This window comes from Notamacropus eugenii, chromosome 2 (genome assembly GCF_028372415.1).
Source record: "Notamacropus eugenii isolate mMacEug1 chromosome 2, mMacEug1.pri_v2, whole genome shotgun sequence".
Lineage (NCBI taxonomy): Eukaryota > Metazoa > Chordata > Mammalia > Diprotodontia > Macropodidae > Notamacropus > Notamacropus eugenii.
The window spans coordinates 155661617-155681577 of NC_092873.1; the positions used below are offsets into that span (position 1 = coordinate 155661617).

The window sequence follows — 19961 nt, forward strand, 5'->3', positions numbered from 1 at the left end:
AATCCCAAAGGTGGTTCTCAAGGCAAAATGCCTTCCACACTCAGAGAAAGAAATATGGAAGTCACTCACAAAATGTAGCAGATCATGTTTGTGTATGTGTATGTGTTTGTGTATCATGTTCTGATTTGTTATACGATTTCTTTCATTTATTTTAGTCTGACTACATAGCATGACTATAGTGAAAATATACTCAATAGGAAAGTATATGTAGAATCTATACAGAATTGTATGCAGTTGTGGGGAGGGAGGGGGGTAGTGGGGGGTAGGTGTGGGGGGGATAAAATCTCAATTGTATGGCAGTGATTGTTAAACATTAAAAAATAATAAAAAAATAAAAATTTAAAAAAAAAAAAAAAAGAGTGAACTGGGACACTAAAAAGTTAACTCACTTGTCCGGGGTCACAGAGCCGGTCAATGAGGAAGGTGGGATTTGGACCTAGATCTTTCTGGTTCCTGCGCTGGCTCTGTACCCACTACACCATACTGCCTCTCTTTAGTTTAAGTTAAGAATTTAAATATTGAACACTTGTACAGCTCTAACTCAAGAAAAACACCCTTCCTTCCAGGCTTTATCAGCAATGTTATTAGTTCTAATAGAAGCAATATTAAAATTGGAAGAAACCTAAAATAATCTGCCTTGCAGAAAAAGAAACATTCTTCCCTGTGTGACATCAGTCAGAGAATTGGAAATGTAGAGACAGTATCTGGATCTTCTGATCCTACTGAAATATTTACCAATATTCCTCACAAATGCTGCCCATTAAAAATAACTAACATTTATACAGTGCTTACTATGTACCAGCCATTGTGCTAAGTGTTTTACAATTATCCCCACAACAATCCTAGAAGATAGGTACAATCATTATCCACATTTTACAGATCAGGCAACTGAGGCTAACAGGAGTTGAATGACTCACTCAGAGTCACACACTAAATAAGTGTCTGAAGTCACATTTGAATTCAGGTCTTCCTTACTCCAAGCCTAACACTCCATCCACTACAACACCTAGCATTAAATGATGTGACCTATGAGAAACCCTAAGCATTTCCAAAATTTAATAGCACTTTCCTCATTCTAGCTACAGATAATTAAGCACTTGTTAAGAAAATGAATGAGAGACAACCCATAGAACTACAAAGAAGTAACTCACGGCGAATTCTGCACCCAGAGGCCACAGAACATTGGAGCGAGGGAGATTTCTGTTCCGGAGAGACCTGCAAACCTCTCGTAAAAGGTCCTTCGTGCTGCGGACTGGGCGCCGGGACTGGGAGCTGAGTACAGCCCTGCCGTGGCCGCGGCACCGAGAGGAACAGATCCGAGCGGGCTTCAGGGACGGGATCTCCAGCAGCCGCACAAGTACCTCCACCCACAGGTGACGGGGATCGGTGAGAGAGTCCCTTTGGCGGGTCGAGGGGGGAGTGGGGTGCCCCCATGGCTCGGGCCCCCTCGGGAGACAGAAGCTGAGGGGCAGCGGCAGACCAGGGCTCCCCAAGCAGGCAGGAGCCTGGATCCATTGTTGAAGGTCTGTGCATAAACTCCCTGAGGGAACTGAGCCTGAGAGGCAGCCCTGCCCTCACCTGAGCATCTGAATTTAATCTCACACTGAATAGCAGCCCTGCCCCCGCCCAAAGCCCTGAGGCTGGAAGCAGCATTTGAATCTCAGACCCCAAACACTGGCTGGGAGGATCAGGAGGTGAGGTGGGTGTGAGGAAAATATTCAGAGGTCAAGTCACTGGCTGGGAAAATGCCCAGAAAAGGGAAAAGAAATAAGACTATAGAAGGTTACTTTCTTGGTGAACAGGCATTTCCTCCCTTCCTTTCTGATGAGGAAGAACAATGCTTACCATCAGGCAAAGACACAGAAATCAAGGCTTCTGTGTCCCAGCCCACTCAATGGGCTCAGGCCATGGAAGAGCTCAAAAAGAATTTTGAAAATCAAGTTAGAGAGGTGGAGGAAAAGCTGGGAAGAGAAATGAGAGACATGAAGTCAAAGCATGAACAGCAAATCAGCTCCCTGCTAAAGGAGACCCAAAAAAATGTTGAAGAAAATGACACCTTGAAAACTAGCCTAACTCAATTGGCAAAAGAGGTTCAAAAAGCCAATGAGGAGAAGAATGCTTTCAAAAGCAGAATTAGCCAAATGGAAAAGGAGATTCAAAAGCTCACTGAAGAAAATAGTTCTTTCAAAATTAGAATGGCACAGATGGAGGCTAAGGACTTTATGAGAAAGCAAGAAATCACAGAACAAAGCCAGAGGAATGGAAAAATGGAAGATAATGTGAAATATCTCATTGGAAAAACAACTGACCTTGAAAATAGATCCAGGAGAGACAATTTAAAAATTATGGGACTACCTGAAAGCCATGATCAAAAGAAGAGCCTAGACATCATCTTTCATGAAATTATCAATGAAAACTGCCCTGAGATTCTAGAACCAGAGGGCAAAATAAATATTCAAGGAATCCACAGAACACCACCTGAAAGAGATCCAAAAAGAGAAACTCCTAGGAACATTGTGGCCAAATTCCAGAACTCCCAGGTGAAAGAGAAAATATTGCAAGCAGCTAGAAAGAAACAATTCAAGTATTGTGGAAAGACAATCAGGATAACACAAGATCTAGCAGCTTCTACATTAAGGGATCGAAGGGCATGGAATAGGATATTCCAGAAGTCAAAGGAACTAGGACTAAAACCAAGAATCACCTACCCAGCAAAACTGAGTATAATACTTCAGGGGAAAAATTGGTCTTTCAATGAAATAGAGGATTTTCAAGCATTCTTGATGAAAAGACCAGAGCTGAAAAGAAAATTTGACTTCCAAACACAAGAATGAAGAGAACCATGAAAAGGTGAACAGCAAAGAGAAGTCATAAGGGACTTAATAAAGTTGAACTGTTTACATTCCTACATGGAAAGACAATATTTGTAACTCTTGAAACATTTCAGTATCTGGGTACTGGGTGGGATTACACACACACACATGCACACACGCACACACACATAGAGACAGAGTGCACAGAGTGAATTGAAGAGGATGGGATCATATCTTAAAAAAAAATGAAATCAAGCAGTGAGAGAGAAAGATATTGGGAGGAGAAAGGGAGAATTGAATGGGGCAAATTATCTCCCATAAAAGAGGCAAGCAAAAGACTCATTAGTGGAGGGATAAAGAGGGGAGGTGAGAGAAAAACATGAAGTCTACTCTCATCACATTCCACTAAAGGAAAGAATAAAATGCCTACTCATTTTGGTATGAAAACCTATCTTACAATACAGGAAAGTGGAGGATAAGGGGATAAGCAGAGTGGGGGGGGATGATAGAAGGGAGGGCATGGGGAGGAGAGTGCAATTTGAGGTCAACACTCATGGGGAGGGATAGGATCAAAAGAGAATAGAAGTAATGGGGGACAGGATAGGATGGAGGGAAATATAGTTAGTCCTATACAACACAACTATTATGGAAGTCATTTGCAAAACTACACAGATTTGGCCTATATTGAATTGCTGGCCTTCCAAAGGGAAGGGGTGGAGAGGGAGGGAGCTAAAGAAGTTGGAACTCAAAGTGTTAGGATCAACTGTAATGTTCTTACCACTAGGAAATAAGAAATACAGGTAAAGGGGTATAGAAAGCTATCTGGCCCTACAGGACAAAAGAGAAGACAGAGACAAGGGCAGAGAGGGATGATAGAAGAGAGAGCAGATTGGTCATAGGGGCAATTAGAATGCTTGGCGTTTGGGGGGGGAGGGGAGAAAAGGGGAGAAAATTTGTAACCCAAAATTTTGTGAAAATGAATGTTAAAAGCTAAATAAAAAAAAATGTCAAAAAAAAAATTAAAAAAAAATAAAAAAAAAAAAAAGAAAATGAATGAGAGAGACAACTCTATCTGATATGTGCAAAGAGACATTCTGTCTTTTCCCTTATTCTTTATCTGGGATGAAAAGTGATCTGGTACTTTCTCTAATAAGGACGCTTCCCACCCTCATTCCTAGGAAAAGAGGATAAAATGCCTTAAGCAGAAACAACCTGAGTGCTTCCGTCAACATCAATAGTAGCGCCTTACAAACCAACAATATGCATATAACAGGATGTGGCAAATGGACTGAAATGGGAGTACATCCACAACTCTTCCTGCAAATGACTTAACCTCTAGATGTCCCAAGCAACTCTTTCCGACAGAAATAGCCATTTCTTATTTGATTAAAAGTGGAAGCACCATTACCAATGCTTAAAGAGCAAAGTTCTTATATACAAATATTTACATGACAACAGGTTGATATCAATAAGGCATTAAATTCTATGTTTGGCAAAAATCTTTGGGATTTATCTGAATTGATCCAAAAGAACAACATGTACAATCATTTCAACAATGATCAATAAAAGGAAGCTTGTCTGTTTTTCAGTAGCATCTGACTCTTCATGATTTCATTTGGGGTTTTCTTGGCAAAGTTTACTAAAGTGTTTTGCCATTTCCTTCTCATCTTATAGATGTGGAAACTAAGGCAAACAGGGTTAGTTAAATGGCTTGCTCAGAGTCACATTCCTAGTAAGGGTCTGAGGCTGAATTTGAACTCAGGTCTTTCTGAATTCAGACTAAGCACTCTAACCATTGTGCCACCAAGCAGCCTAATATAAGGAAGTGAAACTTCCTAAAGTGAGTACTTGAAAAACCAGAGAAATACTAGAAAACAAATCTCTGCTAAGACCAGAGAGATGCTATCCAGTAGGATCACCATATGAGATGTGTTCTGCTCAATTGTTCTTCTTGGTCACAAGGATGGATTCAATCCGGAGGGGTAAGAAAGAATTTTTATTTTTCCTTGAGAAATAACTATGAAATTAAGATGAAAGGCAACAATAAAGCCATTTTTTAAAAGAAAATAATTTTAAAGAGGACAAGCATTCTGCAGCTCATGGGAAACAAATGGAAGTGCCCTCCTTTGTTAATCATCTCTTTTTAACTCTTCATTAACATCAATCAAAAAGCATTTATAAAGCACCTACTCTGTGTCAGGCACCACGTCAGCTACTGGGCATACAAATAAAGGAGGATCCAGGTGGCACAGTGGATAGAGTGCCAGCCCTGGAGTCTGAAGGACCTGAGTTCAAATCAGACCTCAGACATTTACTAGCTGTGTAACCCTGGGCAAGTCACTTACAGTTTCCCCATCTATAAAATTAGCTGGAGAAGGAAATGGCAAATAGTATCTCTGCCAATAAAAACCCAAAATGGGGTCATGACAAGTCAGACAAGACTGAACAATAAGTGCAAATAAAAAGAATGAAAACAAAACCTATCGTCAAGAAGTTCGTATTATGACAACTGCAACATACATAAGACAGAAACATATGTGAGCACATATAGAATAAATGTATTATACATTTGCTCTGTACTTGTTTTGAATTTGTTTCCTATGTGCCCGCCGGTCAATTTAAATTTATTAAGTGCTTACTACATACTATGCACTGTGCTAAGTCCTGGGGATACAAAGAAAGACAAAAACCAGTCCCTTCTCTTTATGTGCTCATAGTCTAAAGGGGACTCTAATATATAAATTATATATTCAGGTATATTAAAGATAATCTCAGGGGGAAGACACTAAGATTAAGGAGGACTGGGAAAGGTGAGAGACCTAAGGATATATAGCTTCAATTTCTTCAGTAAAATATCAGGAATAGTTATTTTTTTAAAAGAGTAAAGGCTGAATTTCTACTGAGGGTGAGAAGGAAGGAGAGGAAGAAAGCTTTGGAAGTGTTGCTGTCAGGAATGGGTGAGGGGATTCAAAAAAGAAATTAAGTAAAAGACCAACTGGAGCAAAAAAGACCCCGGTGGAATTATTGAGAATTTGTAGTGAAGTCAGTGAGCATGCTTTCGTTATTTACTCCCAAGTGGGGGGAATCAGGAAGGGAGAAAGAAGATGGTAAGTTTTGGGGGCAGGAGAGAGCAAGGATAACAAAGCAGAATACCATGAAAATTAGCAAAAATTAACTAAGCCAGATGGCAAAAGAACACAAAACGAAGAACAGGTCGGAATACAGAAAATTAGAGGAAGAGAGTACCCACGGAGGAGGGCAAGGAGGCTGAAGACAGAGGTACTGGGGAAAAGACTGTCTGATTACATCACAGTTTTGTCCAGAATCACTCCTAAGTTTGCATGAAAACCATTCACCCATTTCTGTTCTAGGAATTCTGCTCAGGACAAAGGTGAAAAAAGCCTGAAGACTCTCAACATGAGAGTCAGCTGCTCAAGACAACTGCTCTTGGCCTTCCTCTTGAAGATTTTAGAAGGAACTAAAGTGGTAGGAAATGCCCAGTATTGCAGGGCTCCCAGTTAGAGGGCCCTGTAGTAGGAGTAGTAGGGGTAGCAGGAGTATTAGTAGTAGTGGTGGTAGTGGTGGTGGTGGCGGTGGCGGTGGCGGTGATGGTGGCGGTGGCGGCGGCGGCGGCGGTGATGGTGGTGGTGGCGGCGGCAGCGGTGGTGGTGGTGGAGGTGGTGGTGGTGGCGGTGGTGTGGTAATAATAAAAATAATAGTAGTAACAAAAAATAGTAATAACAGCAGTAGTAGTAATATTAACAACATAAAGTACTTCATGGGGATAGTGACACGGATGCCAAAAAAAAGTAGGAAAAGAAAGGAAAGAACATCAATGAATCATTTAAACAAAAGGAGAATACAAGGAAATTGAGAAAGGGATAAAGAAAAATAGGGCAGATGTTAGATCTAGCATGTTAAATGTGAAATAAAAAAAGCTCTACATGGGGGAAAAACCCTACAATTTCATTATAAATCCCCCTTTTTGTTAATCTCTGTATATTAAAATGTTCCATGTTTACTGATATTTCTTGTTTATAATATAATTTTAAAAAACATTTTATATACATTAACTTCACTGAACCTCACAACTACTCTGTAAAGCAAATGCTTTTACTATTTCCACTTCTCAGAAAGGATGGAAGCTTGGACAGGTGAAATGACTTGTCCAGGGTAACATAGCTTCTCAGCATTGGGGGCATGATTTGAACCTAAGTCTAAATGGCTTCAAGTCCAACATTTTGTTCACTACACTATGGTGCTTTTGAATATACGTATAGGCTAAAGAATGAGCCTAGCTAGGAATCTAGCTATGACTCTTTCACAACAATCTGTTAAATAACAACAATGCTTCAATACCTTTCAGGGTAGGGACACAACTACTAAAAAAAGGAGGAAAAGAAAGAAAAGAGCATCAATGAATCATTTAAAAATAAAAGAGGGTATAAGGAAGTTCAGAAAGAGACACAGAAAACACACACTCTCATACACACACTCCTACACACGCACACACAAATCATTCCCCTCTCCTATCAATATATACACGAAAACAAAACCCAAACAAACATATTATTGGTAAGGCAATTTCTCACCTGAAAGGAGTTCATATATTGAAGAGAAGGTGGCAAAGAATCATTGCTCCTTGATAATATCAACAGTAGCTCCAAGCAGGTTTGGGAAGGGAGGACAAGGGAATGGACTCCAATATCATTTTCCCATGAACTGGCAAGCCTGAAACACACCAATATTCACATTTTTGTGAATGCTCTCTGATTAGGGAACTCACAATCTGATATGCAAGAAGAAAAGAGTCAGAGCTAAATAAGTGTCAAAATTTTCAAAGCAGGGAAAAGATTCAATGGTGATGTGAAAAAAAAAATCCCCAGACATGAGCACAAGTGAAGAAGCAGCTGTCCAAGGTACACTCCCGGTACTGCTGGTAGAAGACAAGGTTTAAACAATTTTTTCCAAGTCATCAGTTCATTTTCAAAAGTATATGAAGTGTGACTATAAAGTAATGAGAGTGATTCTGTGTGCAGCTGGTGGAAATAGCCTCATTATACTTCTAGTTACACTTTACATATGTGACACAGAAAGATGGAAACCAGGCTAAAGTCTAAGCAGGTAATGCTTGCCCCAAAATTCATTTACTAGAGTCATGTTTACTCTATATCATCTAGGATCACATTTACTCCGTGTTGTCTTCACACCCAACACCTACCCTATATCTCCCTCTTCACCAATCCCCAAAATTCTAAAATAATAGTACAAGATTTTCTTTTTTTTTCTTTCTTTTATTTTCTTCCACCCCAGGGTGGGCTCTCATGGCTTTAGTGCAAGGTTCTTAACTTGAAATCTGTGAACTTTTTAAAAAATTTTTGATAATTGTATTTCAATATAGTTATTTTCTATTCTAATCCATAGGAAACTAGGAGGTGCAATGAATAGAAAGAGTTGGACCTGGAGTCAGAAAGACCTGAATTCAAATCTTCCTTTAGATGTTTACTAGCCATGTGACTCAGGGCAGGTATTAAGGTATAGTAAAATGGAATAAAAATAGCACTTAAATCCCAAGGTTGTTGGAGAATAAAATAAGAATAATTAGAAAGTGCTTTTCAAGCCTTTAAAGTGTTACATAAATATTATTATTATCAATCCCAAGTATTTTTATATCATGTATTTTTATTATTCATTTAAAAATATTATTCCAAGATAGGCTCCACAGGTTTCACCAGATTTCCAGAGAGGTCAATGACAGAAAAGAGGTTAAGAACTCCTGACCTAAAGGGATTTTTGAAGGACTTTTTTCGTGTTTCTCTGTGTTTGGGTTGGATTTTGTTTTTGTTTTGTTTTTGGATTTTTAAAAAAGTTCACATTGCAATAAAAGCATAGCTGGGGGGTGGTCTGCTGTTTTCCCTCTGAGATTGAAAATAAAATCTTTACTAAATGATAGAATGATAGAATTCTGAACTAGAGGGAAGAAATTTTTCCACAACAGTTTAATTATATTAGAAAAATGCAATCCTTTTACATTTAAATGACTATGATCATAATTTGAAATTGTTATGAGAACCTTTAATCATCATCGTTCCCTTTAATATACACACCTAATAGCTAAAATCAATTAAACTTAATTTTGGCACATGACTACTAATACTGATAGATAAGAAAGTAAGGAAGAGAGGAGGAGAATTATTCAGAGAATTTTACTGCACAAACTTCCTTTGCCCATGTCTAATGGTGGAAAAGAAATAACTAAAAGGAGGTACCTCCAGCAGACTTCATTTCTTACAATACTTGGGCCAGGAATGAGGCAACAACATGGCAAACTCAGCTTTAAAAAAGCAAGAAAATAGGGCTGAGAGAGTAACAGAGGCAAAACATGGAGCTGGATCTGGGGGAAAGCAAGAGACGATCAACACTTGGGGCAAGGGTCATGGCAGCCTGAGGCAAAGGAGAAGACCTCACTACACCCTGTGCATTCCCCTCTCCGTGCACAAAGTGATTTGCCTCCTGCTGTTCTGGGGCTTTATGGGGATTAAGGGAGAATTCAATTATACTTCTCCTAAAGGTATAGGTGATGTATATCTCTCTGTGTAAGAGTATAGAGAATATTTCACTACTTGATTTATTCTTTGTTATTTTCCACATCATGTCTAACTTAATAAAATGGGTTTTTTACAACTGGATTTATATGTTTCTGGCAAGTCTGGTAATAAAATGACAAATCAGATGGGGGCTTGGGCCATGGTTTAAATAGTTATCAACCTCAAACAGTTATTATGAACACTGGAGGAGCTAAATGGAGCTCTTATATATGCAAGTAAATTTCAACAACAACAACCATTTATTAAGGATTATGGTGTAAAAATCAATGCTCAATCCTGGAGCAGATACAAAAATTAAAAAAGAGAAACAGCCCTTGCCCTTGGATGGCTTACAGTCTGGTGGCTTTCCTTCCTCCCTGCACCATAACAAGTAACTATAATGCAGAATGGATGTGTAGACTCTCAAATGTTTTACACTGTCTGGAATTATTTTCAGTTGAATTTCTCTATTTATTTCTTCCTACTAGGTTCTATTCAAATCACTCTGGCTTTCATCGAATGGCTAATAATAGGCCTTAGCTCAAGCCTCAGTTGATTATTGTTTGGGTTTTGATGGGTGAGAGTGAGTGCAAATAGCAATTGTTTTCTGTTATGGTCAGAAACTCAGAGGGTCCCTGCCAGACTGATACTTTTGTGATAGTGAATTAAGCCACCATCTGTCTCAAATCTACCCTAACCCTTAGTCACTGAATGGCCATAGCCTCAGACAAATTGAGACCTGGGAAAGACCTTAATTTAAAAAGGTCAAAGTCATCATGGGCCACAGACAATCATCTTGACCTATGTCTTGACACCAGACTGATGATTCTGGAGGAAAGAGTGAGGCCGATGACTTCACACAACTCTGCCTCACTTAAATCCAATTCAAGAGCAAGTCAAGACATCACCCTGGTGATGTCACTGGTTCTCTCCAAGATTGAAGGATCAACAAATACACTATAGAATGACTGTAAAAGCATAACATAGGCATAATAAAGTGCTAGCCAAAGCACTAGGAAAAAAAAAACCATTTCCAATCTGGAAGGGGGAAATGTACACTTGAGCTGAATTTTCCAGAGAAGGTTTCAATATTAAATACCAATTATTAAAAAACAGGTCTCCAGAAGAAAGTAGCAGTATTTTACAAATACATGTGAATTATATGTACCTAAATTTTCCTCCAAAGGAACCACCCTTCCATCAACAACTCTACAGAATGATGACTCTCTGGAGAATAGGAGGTTTTACTTAAAAGCTAAGAAATGTTTACCTTACATAAAGAAATCCAAAACAAGAAGTTTAATGAATTTGCTAATAGCTACTGCATGTTTATGTCCAGTCTTCAGCTGTGATATGAACCTTCTGTTCTAAGTGTTTTGGGTTGTTGGGTTTTTTTAACTGCTACAAATTCTTTTATAAACTTTTGGCTACAACTTAAAAGAATGACTTTGAAAAATGGGATAAGAAAGGTTGGAAGGAAAAAATCAAATAGCACTTTTAAAAACAGGTAACGTTCATGGTAGAAGGAGAATGGGGTAGAAAAGAAGGGTGGGATTGAAAGGCAATACTTAACTTCTTGCTCCATGAATAGAGATCGATGAGGTTCAAGGTAAAGAAAAGGCTATTTTTAAAATAGCTACTGGTTAAACGAATTTTAAAATGCTTCTTTTTCAGTGGAGTTTAACAAAAATAGCCTTAGAGTAGGAGTCAAAAGACAGATATCGTTCCTGACCTGACACTTATTCACTATAATGTTGGATAAGTCACTGCAAATCTCCAGGCCTCAGTTTCTTCCTCTGTAAAACAAGAGTGTTGGACTAGTTAATGACCAACATCCCTGACAAGTCTAGCTTCCTTAGTTCTATTTTCTTGTATCTCAGGACTTTCTTTTTCTCAAATCTGAAGTACTAGTCAAACAGTAGCTTGTTAATATAAATCCCGGAAGCTTTTTTATGATAAGCTTTCTATTTTTTACTCAATTTCATTTTATTTTCATATCCAAATTGTTTCCTTCTCTGACACCCTCCTGCAACCATTGAGAAGGCAAGAAATATAAACTCATTACAAATATGAAGTCATACAGAACAAAATTAGCTATGTTCCTCCTAAAAAAAAATAATAAAAAGAGAAAAAAAGGTTTTAATATATACCAAGGAAGACTTACTTTTTCAAACAGATTTTTATTGACATCTTTTGTTTTTACAATGCTTACCCCATATTCTTCAGCTTCACTTTTCCAGAGAACTATCCTTTATAACAAAGGATTTTTTTTTAAAGAGAGGGAAAAATTCAATAAGGTCAAGCAATATATCAAAAAAAGTCTAACATTACATGCAGTGTTTCACACATATGGATTGGGGGAGAGGGTGTCTTCTCACATCTCTTCCTTGGAATCAAGCTTTTTTCTTCATAATGTCATAATACTAAATTTTGATTATTTTGTGGTGAGTTTTTCCCATTTATATTATTGGAGTCAAGGAGTATATTATTTTCCTGGTGGTTATTTACTTTGCTTTGAATCAATTCATGTAAGTCTTTCCAAGCTTCTCTGTATTCATGAGGCTTGTTTCTTACAGTACAGTATTGTCCATTACTTTTCTGTACCACAGTTTATTCAGTCATTCCCCATCATCTTTTTCCTGATTAGCTTTCTACCATAGTTCCCAAACTCTTCTCTCTTCAACATTCAAGTCATGAGGAAATGGAGGCCATCTGTTGTTAGCACCTTCTTCTCCCTAATGCCATTCTCCTAACTAACTCCATCAACATTTCCCATTTTTCCCTCTGCTCTAGTACTGGAAGGAGAGGGAGGGTAAGAGGGTGCTCATCTTCACCAAAGATGATCCCTCTCTACTTTTGCCCTTGATTTCCTTTAGTAATTTAGCATTTAGATTTTCTCTTCCTCTTCCTCTGCCATCTCTCTCACCTCCTCTCTTCTCTCTTCTCTTCTCTTCTCTTCCTCTCTCTCTCTCTCTCTCTCTCTCTCTCTCTCTCTCTCTCTCTCTCTCTCTCTCTCCTCCCCCTCACTGACTCATTCTTTATAGTCTACAGACAGATATTGTGCTGGGGATGGAAGCTCAATTCCATGTGGACAGTCTCGGGCGGGTAAAGGTGGGAACTTCTAAATCTTAGAGTTCTCACGAGGCCCCCCAGGAAACGGCTGGGAATCGAGGTGAACCGAGCTATCTCGTGTATTTCCGCCTCTTCCCGTGAGAAACGTGATGGGAGGAGCATCCCCCTCGAGATTGTCCCGGATCTGGGCACACCTATTGTTATCTAACAGGCACGGTATTCAGGTGCAAACTATGCGGCTGGAGAGCTTAATTAGGATCGGGAAAGCCTGAAAGCACTCTTAGCTCGGGAGGGGCCCTGACCGACAGAAGGCCTCTCCTCCCTTTCCCTCTCTTCGCTCTTCCCTCCCCCTCTCTCCCCACTTACACTTCTACTTCCAATCTCTTATTGTAAGATCTTTGCCTCCTTGGGAGATTCCTCGCTCCCTCCTAAGGAAGAATTCCCCCTGCACTTGTAACCAGGACCCTGAATAAAAGCTTAACCCTTGTTCGACTCTGGGAGGTCTCTTCTCTCATATGACTATCCGGTTTGGCCAGCCGAAGACCTGCGAGAGGTAAGGTAAGAAGACTCGGGTAGCCCTCAGGCCTCTAGGCCTGGCAATATTGTCTTATTTATGTCTACAGTTGTTACAATGTGACTTGGTCCCAACAACATTTAGCATCACTATTCTAAAATTTTACAAGATGGAAATGTTGCTCCAAGAAGTTAAGAAAAATGAATTACGAAAGCAGACTTAAGCCTGACTGAGAGGCTGATATCACTAGTGAAGATGAAACGACAGAATGTTTGCAAAGCTGCTGAAAGGTCAACCTTCACTGATAAATACAGGCATCTCAGCATTTTGCAAAGCACTGAAAAAGGAGTGAAAGGACCTGGGTTCTAGTTGGAGCTCTGCCACTGACCAGTCACGTGATTTGGAACAACTCTTTTAACCTCCCTAAGCCCAATTCTCTCATCTTCAACAGTGGAAGTTAAGTCCTTCCCTGGCCATCCCACAGGCTGTTAGAACACAGCTTTAAGAGCTAAAGGCAGAAATCCAGTCTAGCCCCATCGTTTTAGATGTGGTAACTCAGGCTCAGGGAGAAGAGAACTATGATCTAACAGCTAGATGGTGCCATAGTTAGAATAGGAAACTAGATGTCCTGACTCTTAATCTGCTGTTTTTTCTGCTACAACATGTTGCCTTTGTTGTGAGACTCAAATGAGATCATATGAATGCAATTGTTTTGAAAAATTATAAAATGGCATAGAAATGTAAGATGGTCCTTGGAGTCAGAAGACCTATGTCTCAGTTACGGTATTAGCATTTATTTATTGTGATGCTGGACAAGCATCTTTATCCGTGTGTGTGTGTGTGTATGTGTATATGTGTGTGTGTTTACAATGAAGATGACTATATTATTAATTTAAAAAAAATAACAACACAACAAAAGGAGGTTGCTTCAGTCTTAGATTCAATATTTTTTGCAGAGTGATAGCCCAGCAGAATGTAACCTCATTGGGGCAGCTAGATGGTACGGTAGATAGAGCACTGGCCCTAGAGTCAAGAGGGCCTAAGTTCAAATCTGGCCTCAGACACCTGAGACTTACTGAAAAAGTAACTTAACTCCAACTGGCACACACACACACACACACACACACACACACACACACACACAGAGACTGTAATCATCTTGAGGGCAAGAACTGTTTCTCATTTTGTCTTTGTCTCCCCAGGATCTTATACGTAGTAGATACTTACTAAATGCTTGCTGAATGAATAAATGTTTTATACTAAAAGATCACGTAGTTGCAAAATTCATTAAAGGTGCCTACTTTAGGTGCAATGCGAACGGCACTGTCCTAGGTGCTGAATCAGTGCAACACGTCTATGGGAATTAAGGATGACAAGAAAAGAAGGTATTAGGGATTTATTTAGGAAAGTAAATTCCAGGGTATGTTCAAAGATCAACATGTTAATTCAAATTATGTACATTTATATCACTACATAATAATCAGTCATAATAATTGTAAATTATGAAAGATCTTAGATCACATAAAGTTCAGCATTTTTTTAAAAGATAGTTTGATATTGTGGAAGTATTTATTTTTTTAAAAGGGTCAAAGAAGTAAATGGGTTTATAAAATTAATTCAGTTATCCAGAAAATTCAGTTATGCAGAAAACATGATTCCCTACTCATTCTGAATAACTGGCACTTATTTTTAAAACAGATATATGCCAACCAATAGAACTTATTAAAAAAATCTTGACAGTGAATCAATCCTACCTTTCCTATTTCATAAATATTAATGTTTCCTATTTCACTACCCAGAGCATTTTTTTCCTCTGTGAATTACAAGGCCTGTTTTCCCAAAAGTTAAAATGAAATTTTTTTCTAAGGATATAGATAGGGATTGAAACTGTGATTTTATTAGCACAGACAATGCTCAAATAAAGAAATTCCTTCTACCAATGTGGGTCAGCATTTTATCTGCAATTTATAGACTTAGAGAGTTTTCTAGAACTCTAAGAGGTTAAGAGACTTGTCCATAGTCATGTAACCTATATGTGTCAGAAGTGAGACTTCAACCCAGGTCTTCCTGGTTTCAAGACCAACTCTCTATACACTACACCATACTGCCTCGGCAGCATCTTTTAATTCAGTGTATTTTAAAATAAATTATGTTGTGTGACTCTCATGAATGTTATGGACCAGTGATTATCTCTGCTACACATTCTCACTGCACCATGTTCAAACGTATAATTATCTAGGCTGTGGATGATTAACACAAACTTTGCTAATGACCCTGATATTCCCAAAAACACAGAGTGAAGGTCCAAAGTATTTTCTAGAGTTATCTATATAGAAAGGTAATAAAATGAGAGACTGTTAGGGTTGAATCACTATCTTTTTGAGGAAAAAAAGGAAAGTTATAAAAAAGTGTTGAGACCTGCTTCAATGATTTTCAAAAGTATTAGAATGAAAATACTATTAGATGAGAACAGTACTAAAAGACCAAAATATAGACAAAGGGCCACTGCCCCACCACATCTTGTAAGTTGTCAATCTCTAATAAAGTCTATTCTGATGTCTCTTAATGGTATAGAAGTAACTCTGAATTGTTGTACTAAAGTGCTTCATTAGTAAAGCAAAACTTTGGTAGGTTCTACCAAGCTGAAAACTCTTATAAGATGAGCCCAGAAATAGACTCTATCTGTTGTACTGAGGAATAGCTTTGCTATGTGTAGAGAATTTCATCATCAGTAGACTGACTACCAACTGATAAATTTTGTTTAGAGATGGCAACTCATTAAACCTACAAAACGTTCTTCCATCCTGTGTGGCTCACTTCTGTTTTTGCAGTAATAAAGCAGTAGACAAGGGGAGAAGACAGTGCTAAGCATCACATAAATTTTATCCTGCCAACTAATATTAATTCAGTTGTTGGTACTTTCAATATGCAATCTCTACCCAACAATCAAGGAGTTGTTCCAATACTGGAGAAACTGAACCATATCCATATTGGCATTCACATTACAAATGAAGGCCAACTTCCAGCCCTCATTAGAGGTATAAATAACGGAGTTGGGGGGTTGATTTCATTATACATGGAAAATATAAACAAAATTTTATGGACTCCTTGGTCATCCTGCCTTTCTTCTCTTTATGATAAATATAAGCAAACAGACCACTATGAAGACAATTACAGTTTATATAATAACAAGTATGAAGAGTGTAGAAAAATTCTATGAAGGATTTCCAATTAAATTCACCTATACTTTAAGACACTGTAACTTCAACAGGAAGGTTGGCAAAAATATGGTTTATGACTGATAATTTTTACTTATGAAAGTAGCTAAAGGTTTGTAAACCAAATAGAAGCCTTGACTCAATAAAAACTATAAATACCTTAAGAAGAGTATGTAAGTACTGGACATGGTGAGCACCAACCACCACTACAAAAATTAAATCAAGCCTATTTTAACAATTAGAATAGTTATAGACATAATGGTTGTTCTAAACATATGTACTTTAAGACTGGGGCCATTTCCAGTTGTCCTGATCTATATCTTGAAACTGGGCCCAGATGGCTCCAGGGGAGAAAGTGAGGCTGATGACTCATTCACTTAAATCTAATTCACTTGCAAGTTGTGGCATCACCTTCCTGACATCATTGTCCTCTTCAAGAATGAAGGACAAATAGCAGTAGCAACTTTTAGACCATAAGCTGGCTAGAGAGGAGATCAAAGTTTCCTACCTAGTACCTACAGGATCTTGGGCAAACTACCTAACTAACCTGAAGTTCACTTTCTTCATCTATAAAATAAGGCCTATATGACCTCTGAGCTTGCTTCCAGTTCTAAATCAATGGACTCAATTAGTAAACATATTAGAGTATATTCTCACTGAGAATAATTAATGGTACTACCTCATTTAGCCTCTACTACTTCTGTACCCAGTATCACATATTTAGAGGCAGCTAAGTGGTGCAGTGGATATAGCATTCAAGAAGTTGTCGTTCAGTTGTTTTCAGTCATGTCTGATGCTTTATGACCCTATTTGGGATCTTCTTGGCAAAGATACTGGAATGGTTTGCTATTTTCTTCTCTAAATCATTTTACAAATGAATAAACTGAGGCAAACAGAATGAAGTGACTTGTCCAGGTGTCAAACAGCTAGTAAGTGAGCGAGGCCAAATCTGAGCTCAGGAAGATGAGGTTTTTCTCACTCTAACCCTGGCACTCCATCCACTAAGCCAACTAGCTACCCCCGTCAGGAAAAGTCAGGAAGATCTGAGTTCAAAACTGGCCTCAAGACACTTTCAACTATTATTGTTACAAGTATTATTATTATTGTTCTATGAAAGTATGTTAAGCTGGATGATATATAGAATATATATATATTATATATAGATAGATATAGATATAGATATAGAATACATGATCCTTGCCCTCAAGTTAGGAGCTTAAAATGTTTTGGGTGAAATAAGATGTGTTCACAAATAAATGTAATACTAAAGAGAATATGATACATGCATTTGTACTATATAGTACAAATGAAGCAAAAACTAAAGCATAAAATGGTGTTTGTCCTCATGAACTTACATTTTAATGAGGAAAGATAATAGATCATAACAGCTGGAAAGTAGGGAGGGGAAGGGAAAGGATATTCATACAAGGGAAAAGTGGAAAGTACTATCAAAGTTCATGAGAGCTTTATGGAGAAAGTGGTTGTTCAGTGATTTCAGCCATTTCTGACATTTCTTGACCCCATTTGGGTCTTGGCAAAGATACTGGAGTAGTTTGCCATCTCCTTCTCCAGTTTATAGATGAGGAAACTGAGGCAAAGAGGGTTTGTAGTTTGTTATGGTTTGCAAAGAGCTTTACATACATTGCTCACGACACCCTATGAAGTAGGAACCATAAGTATTATTATCACCATTTTACAGATGAAGAAATAGAAGCTGATATGAGATTTGGTAAGTTGCCTATAATCACACAGCCAGTAAGCTTTAGGAATAGGATCTGATGCTTGTCTTCTCAGTGAGGCAGGAGAAGAGGGAGGGAGAAAATGTGTAGCTCAAAATTTTAAAAATGAATGTTAAAAATTGTTTTTACATGTAATTGGAGAAAAATAAAATATTAAGTAAATATTTTTTAAAGGAATAGGACTTGAATCTAGGACTTCTCAATTCAGAATCCAGTATTCTATCCACTATATCAGAGGGTACTTAATGAACATGAATAAATCAATGAATGAATGAATACAAAAGGAAGAAAGTAAGCAAGCTCCATGTGTATAGATGGAGGGAGGTACAGACAGAAGTATTCTTTAATGACTCTGGAACCTCAGAAAATATAGCTATGATACTACACATTTAAGAATTAATTCCTGCCTGACACAGTTTTATGTTTTAAATTTAAATATTTCATAGGCAAGTAATTTTTAGAATTTAATTTCCAAGTTAAAATGAGCCAAGCTCTTAAATTTAATATAAACGTTTTTATGAGCTCAAACCATTAAAAAAAGGTTTACTGACCTTGACTAAGCATCAACAGCTACAAAAAAAGGGGAAAATATATTTCATAGGGTGATTTTGGCCAAGAAATAAAAACAAACCAAAAATTCTTCTACCCAGAATTCTCAGAACAACCAATAACCATACTGCCTTATTGAAGATAAGTTACAGCAACTTAATTCCATTTAGATTAAATATAAATTAAAGGAATTGATCTTCAGATAGTAGGGCTTATCATAAAAATACAACCATAATTTGATATAGTGAAGTGGTGGTACCTGCATACTACTTTAATGGATGCTCTGCTGAATTTCATCAATAAGTAGCTGTTAGGCCCGCATAAAATTCAGATTCACTGACTATATAAAAGCATGCTCCTTATAGCTTGCTATTAGGTATGCTAGGAAAACTTACGTGGAATCTGAAACACAGAGGATTTCAAACCATACTTGAATAATAGTCATTTTTTAAAATGAATTAGCAAAGCCAAATGAATCATTCAGTTTCTACCTCTAAACTTGAGAGTGATCTATCAACAGGTCTGTTAAGTGGCATGATATATTCTTTAAGAAGTTTTTTTCCTAAAGACTCAAGGTTAGAAAAAAATTGAAACATTTAAGTCAGGGGTTAGCAAAGTATGGTCTGTGAACAGTACTCTACTGATTCCCTTCTTTTTTGAATTGGTGGCATTTTTAGACAGGAAATTCAATCTCGTACAACCTAAGATTAACATCCTCTAGCAATGACTTTCACACTTTCCATATATAGACTATTTCAGTAAAGCAAGGAGAATAACTGGGATAATTATAATATAGTTATCATATTATTTAGTTATTAATTTTTAAATTTTATTATTTAACTTATATATTATCTATAATAGCAATAAAATTTGTTATATTATTAATTTATTAGTATATAAGAACAATAATAACTGAGAATGATCAAGAATGAATGGATGGGAAAACTGATATGGTAAATGGTGGGATATCAGTAAATGATCTAAGTATTACTGTAGTCAGAACACAAATACAGATGCTGTCATATTAAAATATTAATATTAATAGTATAAAATACATAAATAGTATAAAATTAATAATATTAATTTATAACTTATAATATAATAATTATATGTTTATGATAATTATAATTTTAATAATATTAATGATTTAATAATAATATTTAATAGTAATAGTATAAAATATTAATCATATAAGAGCCCAGACCATAAAAATGATCATCACAGATCACAAGGGAGCACTACATAGTAACATCTCTCTTAAGAAAGAGCAAAGTTGTGAGTGGAATGGTCCAACCATTCCAGAAAATGATTTGTAAGTATTCAAAGAGAATGACTAAAATGTACGTACCCAGAGATTCTACTGTTAGGCATTATGGTTGCATCCCCCTTCAACCCCAGTCTATCCACTCCAAAGCACCACTCATGTACACAAAAATACAGTAACACGTTTTGTGGTTATGGATCTGACT

At 37.4% G+C, this 19961-nt stretch overlaps 1 protein-coding gene across 18 annotated transcripts in view; it reads right to left on the bottom strand.

Moving 5' to 3' along the window:
• Window positions 1-19961, bottom strand: part of UBE3D (ubiquitin protein ligase E3D) — a 216679-nt gene that overhangs the window by 82454 nt on the left and 114264 nt on the right. For 14 of the 18 annotated variants that reach the window (XR_011974394.1, XR_011974392.1, XR_011974386.1 and 11 more), the window contains one exon: window positions 7406-7544. The exons of 1 other annotated variant lie outside the window; for it this stretch is intronic. Coding sequence is in view for 11 of the 17 variants with exons in the window: in XM_072642691.1 (XP_072498792.1) it covers window positions 7406-7544 (139 nt within the window). In the remaining 6 variants the exon portion in view is untranslated. Of the gene's footprint in view, window positions 1-7405; window positions 7545-11132; window positions 11197-14213; window positions 14341-19961 lie in introns of those variants that run through there. 3 more of the 18 variants (XR_011974390.1, XR_011974388.1, XR_011974387.1) reach the window with 3 other exon arrangements.